Source organism: Balaenoptera musculus, chromosome 14, assembly GCF_009873245.2.
Source record: "Balaenoptera musculus isolate JJ_BM4_2016_0621 chromosome 14, mBalMus1.pri.v3, whole genome shotgun sequence".
Taxonomy (NCBI): Eukaryota; Metazoa; Chordata; class Mammalia; order Artiodactyla; family Balaenopteridae; genus Balaenoptera; species Balaenoptera musculus.
Genome location: NC_045798.1, coordinates 18,360,190 through 18,372,603, shown reverse-complemented (window position 1 = coordinate 18,372,603; position 12,414 = coordinate 18,360,190). Strand labels below are relative to the sequence as shown.

The 12,414-nt window shown below is 44.1% G+C and overlaps 1 protein-coding gene across 1 annotated transcript in view; it reads left to right on the top strand.

The window, feature by feature from the left end:
• Nucleotides 1-10,508, top strand: part of ANKRD13A (ankyrin repeat domain 13A) — a 39,748-nt gene extending 29,240 nt beyond the window's left edge. The window contains exons 8-15 of the mRNA XM_036822824.1: nt 202-283; nt 2,267-2,328; nt 3,079-3,209; nt 3,888-4,045; nt 4,750-4,863; nt 5,890-6,050; nt 7,613-7,680; nt 8,523-10,508. Coding sequence (XP_036678719.1) covers nt 202-283; nt 2,267-2,328; nt 3,079-3,209; nt 3,888-4,045; nt 4,750-4,863; nt 5,890-6,050; nt 7,613-7,680; nt 8,523-8,718 — 972 coding nt within the window. The 3' untranslated portion in view covers nt 8,719-10,508. The remainder of the gene's footprint in view (nt 1-201; nt 284-2,266; nt 2,329-3,078; nt 3,210-3,887; nt 4,046-4,749; nt 4,864-5,889; nt 6,051-7,612; nt 7,681-8,522) is intronic.
• Nucleotides 10,509-12,414: the final 1,906 nt, after the last annotated feature.

The following is a 12,414-nucleotide window of genomic DNA, read 5'->3' as shown; positions in this document are numbered from 1 at the left end:
GATGCAAAGTAACTGCTGATGCATTTCTAAGTTGGTAGCTGTGTATTTTCTCTGAAGGGTTCTAATGAATGTTAACCATTTCTCATTTTTATTTTGCTGGGTTTTGTTTTGTTTTGGCTTCAGCATTCTTGCTCTTGCTATGCTTATTTGTTGAGTTTTGATTCCCCGTGTCACTGTTTCCTTTCGCACACATCTCTCAAGGTTTATACAGTGAACAATGTGAGTGTGATAACCAAAATACGGACAGAACATCTGACTGAGGAAGAAAAAAAGAGATATAAAGGTAATCTCTTCCCTTCTCCCTTTTTTTTTAAAAACAAAATTTTTAATTTTACTTATTTATTTGGCTGCGTTGGGTCTTCGTTGCTTTGCGCAGGCTTTCTCTAGTTGCGGCGAGCGGGGGCTACTCTTCATTGCTGCGCGGGCTTCTCATTGCGGTGGCTTCTCTTGTTGCGGAGCACGGGCTGTAGGCGCGCGGGCTTCAGTAGTTGTGGCACGTGGGCTCAGTGGCTGTGGCTCGCGGGCTCTAGAGCACAGGCTCAGTAGTTGTGGTGCAAGGGCTTAGTTGCTCCGCGGCATGTGAGATCTTCCCGGACCAGGGCTCGAACCCATGTCCCCTGCATTGGCAGGCAGATTCTTAACCACTGCGCCACCAGGGAAGTCCCCCTTCTCCCCCTTTTTTTTTTTTTTTTTTTAGCCTAGAGGAAGTCTTTGTTGCCTCTGTTAAATTTGGGGGTTAATGTGATCAGGTCATGCCAATCCAAATTTCCTTTTTATAAAATTTTCCTTAGTCTGACTCGTTCTTGGAGGTCCTCCCCTGTGGTTGGCTCCAGTTGTAATTAAAGCCATTCACAGGGCTTGTTTATGTGTTATGCAGAACAATTGTTGGATTCGGTTGAAAAAATCTGTAGATAAGGATATTGGAGAATATTTATCACTGGAATGAGTGATTTAGTCCAAACTATCACGATGAGAGATTTGGACAGAACTTGGGCTCTGAGCCAAAACATGGCCAATACATGGCTGCCATATCCCAGCTGGCGCGAGGCCGGTTCAGGGCCTTGTGAAGTTACCTACCTGCTGTGCCTTGGTCTCCTCAGCAGTGAAATGAGTGCTACCAGACCTGCCTTAGAGTCATCGGGAGGATTAGATGAGTTATTACACATAAACCTTGAGACTGGGGCTTGCAGTGTGCGGTGAGCATGTGGCCATTGTTAACTCACACCTCCACTACCGTTCCCATTAGTCCAGTTTGACAGGTGAGGAAGCTGAGGCCTCCGACCAGCCAAGGTGCAGTTAGAATCCAGATCTGGCTCGTTCCTAAATCCAAACTTTTTCTACTATGCTGATTGAATTCTTTTTTTTTTTTTTTAATTTTATTTATTTATTTATTTATTTATTTATTTTTGGCTGTGTTGGGTCTTCGTTTCTGTGCGAGGGCTTTCTCTAGTTGAGGCAAGTGGGGGCCACTCTTCATTGCGGTGCGCGGGCCTCTCACTATCGCGGCCTCTCTTGTTGAGGAGCACAGGCTCCAGATGCGCAGGCTCAATAGTTGTGGCTCACGGGCCCAGTTGCTCCGCGGCATGTGGGATCTTCCCAGGCCAGGGCTCGAACCCGTGTCCCCTGCATTGGCAGGCAGATTCTCAACCACTGCGCCACCAGGGAAGCCCTTGATTATAACTATTGTTCATCTAGCTTAGAGATCCTAATAAAAAGTGTGCTAGAAAGAGTAAGTTAGGGGCTTCCCTGGTGGCGCAGTGGTTAAGAATCTGCCTGCCAATGCAGGGGACACGGGTTCGATCCCTGGTCCAGGAAGATCCCACATGCCATGGAGGAACTAATCCCGTGCGCCACAACTACTGAGCCTGTGCTCTAAAGCCTGCGAGCCACAACTACTGAGCCAGCGTGCCACAACTACTAAAGCTCGTGTACCTAGAGCCCGTGCTCCACAACAAGAGAAGCCACCACAATGAGAAGCCCGCGCACTGCAATGAAGAGGAGCCCCCGCTCACCACAACTAGAGAAAGCCCGCATGCAGCAACAAAGACTCAACGCAGCCATAAATAAATAAATAAAATATTTTTTTAAAAAACCAAAACAAAAAAAGGATAAGTTAGCTGATGGCTATTGGGGATGATTTTATTGGCCTGTCCATAGATGGATTTCCTAATGCATGATGGAGAAACATGAAGGTAGGATGAGAATCTTTTTCTATAATCATAATTAAGGTATAATATTCGACATTCAACTTTTCCCTCCTCTGTAGCGGACAGGAACCCACTGGAGTCTTTGCTGGGGACTGTGGAACACCAATTTGGTGCTCAAGGGGTAAGTCGAAACGTGAGCTTCCAGCACGGTTTAACAGGAGATGACTTTTCTCTGCTTGTGGGGGCATTTACTGAATCCTGAGCAGACCACTCGATTTGAAAAGGCTAAAGAGTACTCCCCAGCTGAAATCTGAGATATTCTTTTGGAAGAGAATAAGATGAGTGAGTCTTTGAAAATAAAGATTTTAGAGGCAGGTAGTGATTATAGAAATCAGGTGCTTTCTCTCCTGTTTTAAACTAGGCCCTCACTATAAAAATGGAACTGAAAAAAGGATTCAGGACTTTATATTTTAATAGAGCACCTGAACAAACATTTTCTTTCTCAGTCCTCACAATAACCATATGAAATTGCCGCCGTGGAGGTCACTGCGGGTCAGAAAAATGAAATTACCTTTCCAACGTCACAGGCTAGAGAAGGACAGAGCTGGAACTTGAACTCCAAATCTTCCAGATCCCATGTGCTTTCAGATATTTCTGTCTGTCTCTCTTTTTCCTTTCTATAATCAGGAGATAAAAGGAGAGTGGAGAAATTATTTGAAATGGAGAAATCCATTAGACTTGGTCATGTAGTTTGGCAATCTGTTTGTCAATTTTCTTGTTCTGTGCAGTTAACTTAATAAAAAAAAGCTAATGACTAGAACTTCCTGCTCTGTAGCTGGTTAACGTGTCCACCTCAGAGGCTGGGTGCCCTAGGCCTCCACTTGTCAGCATCATTTGGCATTTCTGACTCCCCTGAGTTCTGGCTCGGCAGGACCTCACCACAGAGTGTGCCACCGCCAACAACCCCACAGCCATCACGCCTGACGAGTACTTCAACGAAGAGTTTGATCTGAAGGACAGAGACATCGGAAGGCCAAAAGAGCTGACGATTAGAACACAAAAGTAAGAGAGACTCAGCAGCCGTTGTCAGCTTAACGGATTCTCGTTTGTTTCAGAAGTCGTGCTGTTTTCCAGTGTCATGTTCTGTCCTTCCTCTAAAAATTATTCGGTCCTTCCTTTAAAAATAATTTCAAATTACTGGAACTTCCCTGGCGGTCCAGTGGTTAAGACCCTTCCACTGCAGGGGGCACAGGTTTGATCCCTGGTCTGGGAACTAAGGTCCTACATGCTGCAAAAAAAAAAAAAAAAAAAAAAAAAACCCCAAAAAACAAAAATTACTTTATCTGATGAAAGGTAACAGTAGATTGCCCATCTTATTATTCGACCTTCTCCAAATAGAATATAGATTGGATATAAGAATTCCTTATTTATTTTTTTTAACTGCCAACAAGCTTCAGCTGATCAAATGAAATGGTTTCCACCAGCTACCAATTCTTCCTGCTTGCTATCGATAAAGGCTTGTAGCGCAAGTCATTTCCTCTGCTTGCCCGATTTCAGGGTGATGCGAACTCTTTGTGGCTCTAATCCCTTCCCAGCTCAGACTTAGAGGAGGTAAGATGACTGGGAAGGCTGGGGCATGGGGCGTAAGGAAGCTGGCGTTGTCTAGCCTACTGTGTAGAAGTAACGCAGTCTCCCTGTCTGAGGGAGATGGCCTCAGTCTTTTCTCATCCAATCCGGCAGGTTTAAAGCAATGCTGTGGATGTGTGAGGAGTTTCCTCTCTCTCTCGTGGAGCAGGTCATCCCCATCATTGACCTGATGGCCCGAACTAGCGCTCATTTTGCCCGACTGAGAGACTTCATCAAACTGGAATTCCCACCTGGATTTCCTGTCAAAATAGGTACCGTTCAATAAACCACAGACAGGAGTGCCCATAGGTTCTGCCCGTTTTTGCGGGAGACAGAGTGTGCTTCAGGGAATTGGAGCACCTGAGGCAAAAGAAGCAGACAGTAGACTTAACGGAGGAGGGCAGAGTTATCCTCTAGTTTAATTTGGTTTAAAGAAGTGTCATGATTCTTAGTTCATTTTGCATATTAAAATTAGGAGATCCCCCCAGCCATCAGTTCTATTTACAGATGGTGCTGACAGATGAAAAAGGCATAAAAATGTGACACATTCATTGTTTTAATATGAAACCTTACTTAAGTGAAACTTCAAATTAAACTTATTATTTGAGGAAGACAATTGACACTAAGATCCTTTGATACGTTAATATGTTTCTGGGCTTGAATTAGTGTGCATGATACCACATATAATACATATTACTTGTGAGGAATTTACATTTTGGATAGTTGTATCCTGGCTCCTGTATCCTGTATCCACTTGAATCCTGGCTCGATCACTTACTGTGATCTAGGAGAAGTCGCTTAACCTCTCTGAATCTCAGTTTTCCCATCTGTATATTGGGAAGGGTTGTTATGATGATTAAATGAAATCATACTTATAAAAAGTACGTGGCATGGTACCAGCATAGTCAGCGCTCAGTAAATGGTGGCTGTTATTCTTCTCAGTAAAGTTTATTTATAAAAGCTTTTATTTTATTAGAAATTCCCTTGTTTCATGTCTTAAATGCACGGATTACATTTGGAAATGTTAATGGCTGTAGCACTGCTGAAGAAACTGTATCTCAAAATGTGGAAGGGACCCCGTCTGATTCAGGTAAAAAAAAAAAAAGTTGGATTATGTGATTAAAAAAACCCTCATACATTTAGTCATTATAGTAATTATTCAGTTTGAAATTAGAGTATCTTATGAGTAGATCTCTGTCTTGAATGAAATAAAATTTTAGATTTAGTTTCGATTAAGTGAAAAAAACAATTTGCAGAATATGTATGACCCCACTTGAATTAAAAAGACAGCCTATTCTTAAAAAACAACTTTATTGAGGTGTAACGTGTATGTAATAAAATACTCCCATTTTAAATGTGACGGTTCAATGCCTTTTGGCAAATGTATACACCCACGTAACCCCTACCACAGGCAAGATACAGAACATTTCCATCACCCCCCAAAATTTCCTCAGGCTCCTTTGCCATCAATCCAATTCAGATTTTGGATGCTACTGTAAATGGACTTATTTCTTAATTTTATCTTCCAGTTACTCATTGCTAGTATATCGAAACGTAATTGAATTTTTTTTTTTTAATTGTGGTAAAATAGTGTTCTGTGTCTTAGGCCAGTTGAGGGATATACAGGCCTTTGTTTTATTATTATCATTTTTATTTTAAGTTTACAGATATCTTATATCTTCTTTCATATATTTACTATATTTCATAATAAAAAAGGAAAAAAAAACACATTGGTGTGATTGTGTGATATATACACATACACATCACATTCCTCAAAGGACCCACAGGTAAACACTGGTTACCTCTGGAATTTGGAAATAGGAGAGACAGGGTGTAGGGAGAGAGATCTTCACTTTTCATTTTACAGTCTTCTGTATATTTTTTGTGTGACTATGCATTTTATTACTAAAAAAAAAGTGAAGGCAAAAAGAAAAAAAACAGTATTCTGGTACTTTTCTCTGTCAAGATTATTCTTCCTTGAAATCTCTCTTACATAGTAGCCAACCTTGATTTTAATTTGTTCATTTTTTTTAATTTAAAAAAATTTTTATAAAAAGTTGAAGTGGAAATTTATTTTACTAACTCAGGCACTGTACTGTCACCTTTTGTGTTTCAGCTTCCACTCTCACAAACTTTGAGGTTGATCAATCTGTGTTTGAAATTCCTGAATCTTACCACGTTCAAGACAACGGCAGAAACGTGTATTTGCAGGATGAAGATTACGAGATAATGCAGTTTGCCATCCAGCAGAGCTTACTGGAGTCCAGAAGAAGCCAGGTGCATTTATCAGAATAAATGGCGGGGCTTGGAAACTTTTACCGTCCAGTTTGGCCTCAGTCTTTGGCTAACCTGACAGACTTACTCTAAATGACAACTTTGGCATATTCATGGTATTTACATGGGTTATTTTATATTTTATGCACCTGGTCTTTTATAAAAGCTTATTATATGAGACCATCTGCATAGCCCCAGTCAGCATCATTCACAGGATAGAGCCTGACAGACTTGTCTTTTCCTTATACTCACCGATGTAGCTAATAATCTTGTATCTTTCGGAGCGTGCTGTATAACTTCCCAGTGGTGAAACAGTAAATTCTTGCTAGTTTACGCCATCGTATTTTTCCCTAGAATGTTATCTATGTGTCAGTAGTCTCATACAAAGGTATGTGGATCTTAATCCCAACTTCCTCCCCAATGAAGACCGGTCTTTGCGTTGTGGTTGCTCAATAAGTGTGTGATGAAAAGGATGGTTGATTCATTGTTAAAATTGTTTTTTACTCAGATGTTTCATTCTGTGGTAAGGGGCATAATCCCAAACTCTTGAGTACTAAGGATAGAACAGACCAGCCTGAGAACAGTTGCCTCTTGTCTTCCTATGTGGTTCTTCCTCAAGGCCTCACCTTCCTGGGACCGTCCAGGGCTTGAGGACAATAACTCCTCCGTCCCCTCCCTCTGTGGCTTCCTGCTCTACTAGAGTGGGATCTGCTTCTCCCTCCACTGCCCTTTGGTGTGGTCCTGGGCTCCTGTTGTCCATTTGTTTGTTCATTGGTTTCTTCTGTCCTTCCATTGTTCATTCGGCAGATGTTTGCACAGTGCCTGCTTTGTGCCAGACTCTGTACCAGGTGCTGGGAGTTCTTTGACGAAGCAGCCCCAGCACCTGCCGTCATGGGGCCGCTAAGCTTTGAGAATGGTACCCACACTCCAGTGTCCCCCCAGCTGAGGTTTTTGGCATCCTGGTTTTTTCTGGAGTCTCAGCTTGGGTAACATGAGCCCCGCCTCCCATGGACCCATTCTTAGAGCCATTCTGTTTTCTGAGGCTGCTGGGCCAAGGGCCAGACTCCAGTGCTGGCATGTTCCCTTTGAGAGGCTTCCCTCTCCTAGCCATCACTGTCAATCCAGTATGTGTTTCCTTTCCCTGTTATAAGTGAGCTTATTTTTTCCCCCAATAGCTACATAAACCTTGTCAGCCATACATTTTGAGAAGAGGAGTAGCCAAAGTCAAAGACGACAAATAATGAGTTATGTATTCCAATCTTGCTCTAGAAGAATTATCTGCTTTGTTCATTGAGACTTTGCCTGAGGTTGAGTTGTTTTTAATAGATTGACAGCTACCACCTTCTCATACTTGATATCAAATCAAGCAGGGTAGTGGACCATATACTATCTGACATTTGGGTGTCATTTTAGAGATAACCCCAGTCTATTAATTTTTCACACAGCTTTGTGGATAACGGACTTGTAAATATTTTTAATCTTGTTCTTGCTGCTTTCCTTTTGTTATCAGTACAACAGTTTATTTCTTCTAAGGGGTATTCGTGTCTGTCACATGTCTTTCCTAGGAGCTTTCAGGACCAGCTTCTAGTGGAGGGACTGGCCAGGCACATACCTGTGACGCCCAGGACGAGAGGTGACTGATGTGACTCTTGATGATTGACCCGAGGTTGGCACAGGCGCTTAGGACATGCGGCAGCGGGCCTGGCAAGAGAGACTTGATACAGTGTCAGCTCTCCTGCTTCCTCTTGGGGCAATTCCTCATAAAAGGAGCTCTGAACTCTCGGGGGCTGAGCTTCCGGGAACTGGTGATAGAATTGCTGACCAGTTCACTAACCATTGCCGTGGGCAGAAAGGCACTCAGTAAATGTTTTCTGACCGGTCTGATCTTCTGCGAAGAACGTATGATCACAGAGGGTCTAGGTGCCGTCAGTGGGAAGTTTATACAGTGTTAAGGATGGTGCCACTTTGGGGAAGGGCTACAGAGATGATCAGATGATGATGATGATTATTTTTTGGCTGGACCACGTGGCTTGTGGGATCTTACTTCCCAGACCAAGGATCGAACCTGCGCCCTCAGCAATGAAAGCTTGGAGTCCTAACCACTGGACTGCCAGGGAATTCCCAGATTATCCGTTTTAAAAGGGGTTAAATTGGAAAGATTCATTTTACAAAGCATTTTCCTATAGCCTGGGCACATATGAAAACCTGTTGAAGAAGTTGGGTTTTGCTTTAAAATAGATCCAGGTTCAATTCCTAGCCCCATCACTTAGTGGCTGGGTGACCTCGGGCAGGTATGTACCTGCACCCAGCACCTACACCCCCAGAGTTACGTGGGATTGATGGCATCGTGTACAAGAGGGTATAGGAAGCGCCGGGCTCGGCGCACACTGGGTCCGCGGTTAAGAAATATGGCTGCTGCTGCCACGATGACGATGTTAAAACACTGTTTCTCTGCCCCGTGTCGTTCTCACGCAGGGCTGTCCAGGAGAGCCTCCCCACCGGCTCTGAAGGCCTGTGCCCCGGCGCCTCCCGTGAGACCAGCAGTTTTGACAGCGACCTGCAGCTGGCCATGGAGCTCTCCGCCAAAGAGCTGGAGGAGCACGAGCTGCGGCTGCGGGAGGAGGAGGCGGAGCTGCAGCAGGTCTTACAGCTGTCGCTCACCGAGAAGTAGGCCTTCCTGCCTCCCGCCCGGAGGCTCTGTCTGCACGCGGGCCCAGGGGCTGCGCCTCACACGATGCAGCAGCGGACGGCAGCCGTCCCCTGCTTTCCACAGAGGTGCGGGGCCAGGGCTCCCCGGTGAAGGGGCTGGGGGCCAGCGGCCCCATCTCCAGGCTTGAGGGGAGGAGAGCGTCGTCACTTTCCATAGCTGTACTGGCTTGCAGGTCACATTTTTACTACCAGCTTTAGATAAAAACCCAATCCCCAACCCCACCCCGCAGGTTTGTAGATGAATTTTTATCAAGGAGTGATAACAAAACAAGTTCTTGCGGAGTCAGGGTGTTTTATATACGAGAGCAGCAGCCTTTGCAGAGTGTGGTGTAAGAGAACTTGGGAGACACTTCTGTACAGTTCACCAAAGAAACGGATCATTTGTGCCGTTCTGCTCTTCTGTTTTTACCTTTCTACGGGGTTTCTAGGGCACTGTCACTGTTCTACTCCATCCCCTCCTTATTCCATTCCTTCCACACCCAGCTAAAGAGGAGATAAGTACAGGATCCATTTTATATTAGGGTTAACTATTTGCATCAAATTAAGATACACAGATGACAACAGATGTTGCCTTAGCCTTAAAAATTACTAATGGTTTCAAACCACCTCACTCCACTTTGAGGGATCTGATTTGAATTTGTAAAGGCAGTTCCTTTGAGAGCAGGATCCTCCAGGCTAAATCCAAGGCAGCTAATCCTGGCCCTGAAGGAGCAGCTAGGAGAGCCCGAGGCTTGTTACTGAAGTGGGCAGGCTGACCAAAGGATCACCAAACCAGGGGTGTGTTCCGGGCCTTCTCTGGTGAAGGGTCTCCAAGCAGAGGCCTAGGAAGACCTCACTACATGCCCTGGGCGCACCTGAGAGGAAGGGGTGGGCTTGAAACTAGAAAGGGAGCTACAAACAGAACTCAGTGGCTCTGTATTCAAAAGGGAAAATGATGATTCTACGTTACTTTTTAGAGTTCAAATCAACATCTTTCTGGATGAATATATTTTTTAACAGAATCTTTTTATTATTTTTAAAAGATATAAAAACGACTACTCCTATCAGTAGCAATACAAGGTTATACATTTTAACCAGATTTTCTCAGGCCTTTTTTGGATACCCTCAGTAGTTAACTATTTTGTCTAACCCTTCTGTAAATAACCACCGCACAACCTAGAGAACCTGGGGAATGCGGCCGAGGGCACCCTCACTCCAGCCCGGCCCATGGATTCATCCCCACAGGCTGCACTGAAGTCACCTAGTAACAACATCCTCCTCCTCTGTCCTGCGTCCATTTCCTGTCTGTTGCGCTGCTTTGGGGACGGGAAGGGAAACAGGAACTACCGTTCCATTTAACAGCTGTAAATACAGTTAGCGTTGCCAGTGAAACGTTCCCAAAGAATTGTGCTTTTGATTCCATATGACCATCTGCCTTTCTTTTCACGGTCTGACCAAAATTCCTTCTCTGCACACGAGGCCAGTATATGCAGCATCATGTTTGTTTCAGATACACAGTTGGCATTTTGTTTACTTGGCGTTTACCTTGAGCGAAGATACGAAGATACATTTTGGGAATGGCTGCAGTTAGGCCGCGGTAATCTCTCTGTTTGCATTCCATTGTTCTGCTTCCCCATGTCTTTGACTTTCTCCCCAGGAGGTCAGTTAACAAGGGACTGAACTTTGTGTCACCATCACAGCAGTTTTCGATATGTGTTCACTCTTAAAATACAAATAAAGACTGCTTCCTTAGAGGGTGCTCGTACAATATTCTAGACAGCCTTTGAGTCTTTTTTTCTCTTCACATTTTTCTAGTCCCTTCCTGTTATGCATGTTACTGGAACATTAGAATTCCTCCCAGTCCTCGCTCGTGCCCAGTCCTCGCTCGTGCGTGACAAAGGTGGCTCGTGCGTGACAAAGGTGGCACACTCCTCTCGGCGTCCTGCCCAAGTCACACCGTCCACACGCCCGCACGCTACTCCTTTCAAATGGAAACTCCACAGCCAGCATCCAGCCGCTCTGAGCACCTCTGCAGCCCTGGAGAGGGACTGTCTCTTGTGGAGTGCTGGAAGCCAAGCCAACATTAGATCTAATCTCAGTAAATCTGCTCTCTCCTTTGAAGCCGAAGTGCTTTGTGAGGCTGTTCTTGGAAGCTCAGGTGATGATTCAGCCTCCTGGACTTGCCGTACACCTAAATATGTTGGTATTAAAACAAAAAAGGCAGTGACCAGTAAAAAATGTTTGGGTTCCGGAAATGAGGCCTTGGTATTTCCAGAAGTTGTGAAGGATCTGCTTTGCTTTTGGGGGGGGTGGGGTGGGCGGGAAGTAAGCAATATTTTGAACATTGTGAAAACTGTTACTCTTCTTAGGTCAAGACAAGCCATACCTATGGCTTATTTCATTAAACTAATAGTTTCTAACTTTATCTTCAGGGTTTATTAAAGCTTGGGTGGACCATTACCAGCAGTAAACTTTCATCGAGCAACTTCTGCACATAAGACAGTGCTGGGAATTAAGTACAGTCCTCCCTCACTATCTGCAGGGGCGTGTTTCCGGGATGCCCCATGGATACCAAAAACCTGTGGATGCTCAAGTCCCTTATAAAGTGGCAGGGTATTTGCATGTAACTTACTGTATCCTCCTGAATACTTTAAATCATCTCTAGATCACATATAACACCTGATACAATGTAAATTATATAAATAGTTATAAATACAATGTAAATGCTAATGTAAATAGTTGCTGGTGTGAGGCAAATTCAAGTCTTGCTTTTCGGAACCTTCTGGAATGTTTTTTCCCCCAAATATTTTTAATCTGTGGTTGGGTGAATCCACGGATGTGGTATACAGAGGGCTGACTGGGTAACAAAGTTCCTAAGATACTTGCTCCACAAACAAGCCCATCACACCGTACTTGATGAGAGGTGTCAGGGCAAAGTCTGCTCTAAATAATGACAAGAAAGAGAAAGACCATAACCACCAGCTTGGTCCCAGTTTCCTCCTGCACGCAGATGACATCAAAGATGATAAGTTGGACTACAGCAACTTCAAATGGCTGCAGTGCTGTGAATGATGGAGTTCAAAGTCCAAGCTAGGCCCATGTCTAGAAATGAGTGTGGCTATAAGACTGAGATCCTGTGGGAAAAACTGTAATCCACTAATAAGACTCCAAGCCCCTAATCGCAAGCAGCACCTGCAGACTTCTTAATCTCAACTTTAAAGAAAGTTAAGATAGTGTTTGCTAAAATAACTTGTTTTTACGATTGGTGTAAATTAGTCAGATGTGTTTGTTAGGGGACATGGTATCTGGAATACAGTTCAGTTTAGGAAAACTAGGGTTCAGCCACTGCCCCTCTGCACTCCTGAAGATGAAGGTCAGGAGAATAATTCCACTGGAAAATTGCAGTTGGTCAACCTCTGGTGCATACAAGTTTTCAGTTTACTGCTCTCTCGCTCCTGGAATTGATGTTTTCATCTTTACTCATTTCTCTGAAATAAGCCTTTTTCTACAAAGGTTATTCTTTGTCCTACTTTTGACTGAAATCTCATACTTAACAGACGGTAACACTGGGATGAAGATGCAGGCTGGGTTTTGGATCTGTATGTGGAATAACTATTGCAAGGTTGTTTCAGAAAACTGAACATGATCCAATTACCTGGCTGGTGATTACTGGGCAAAC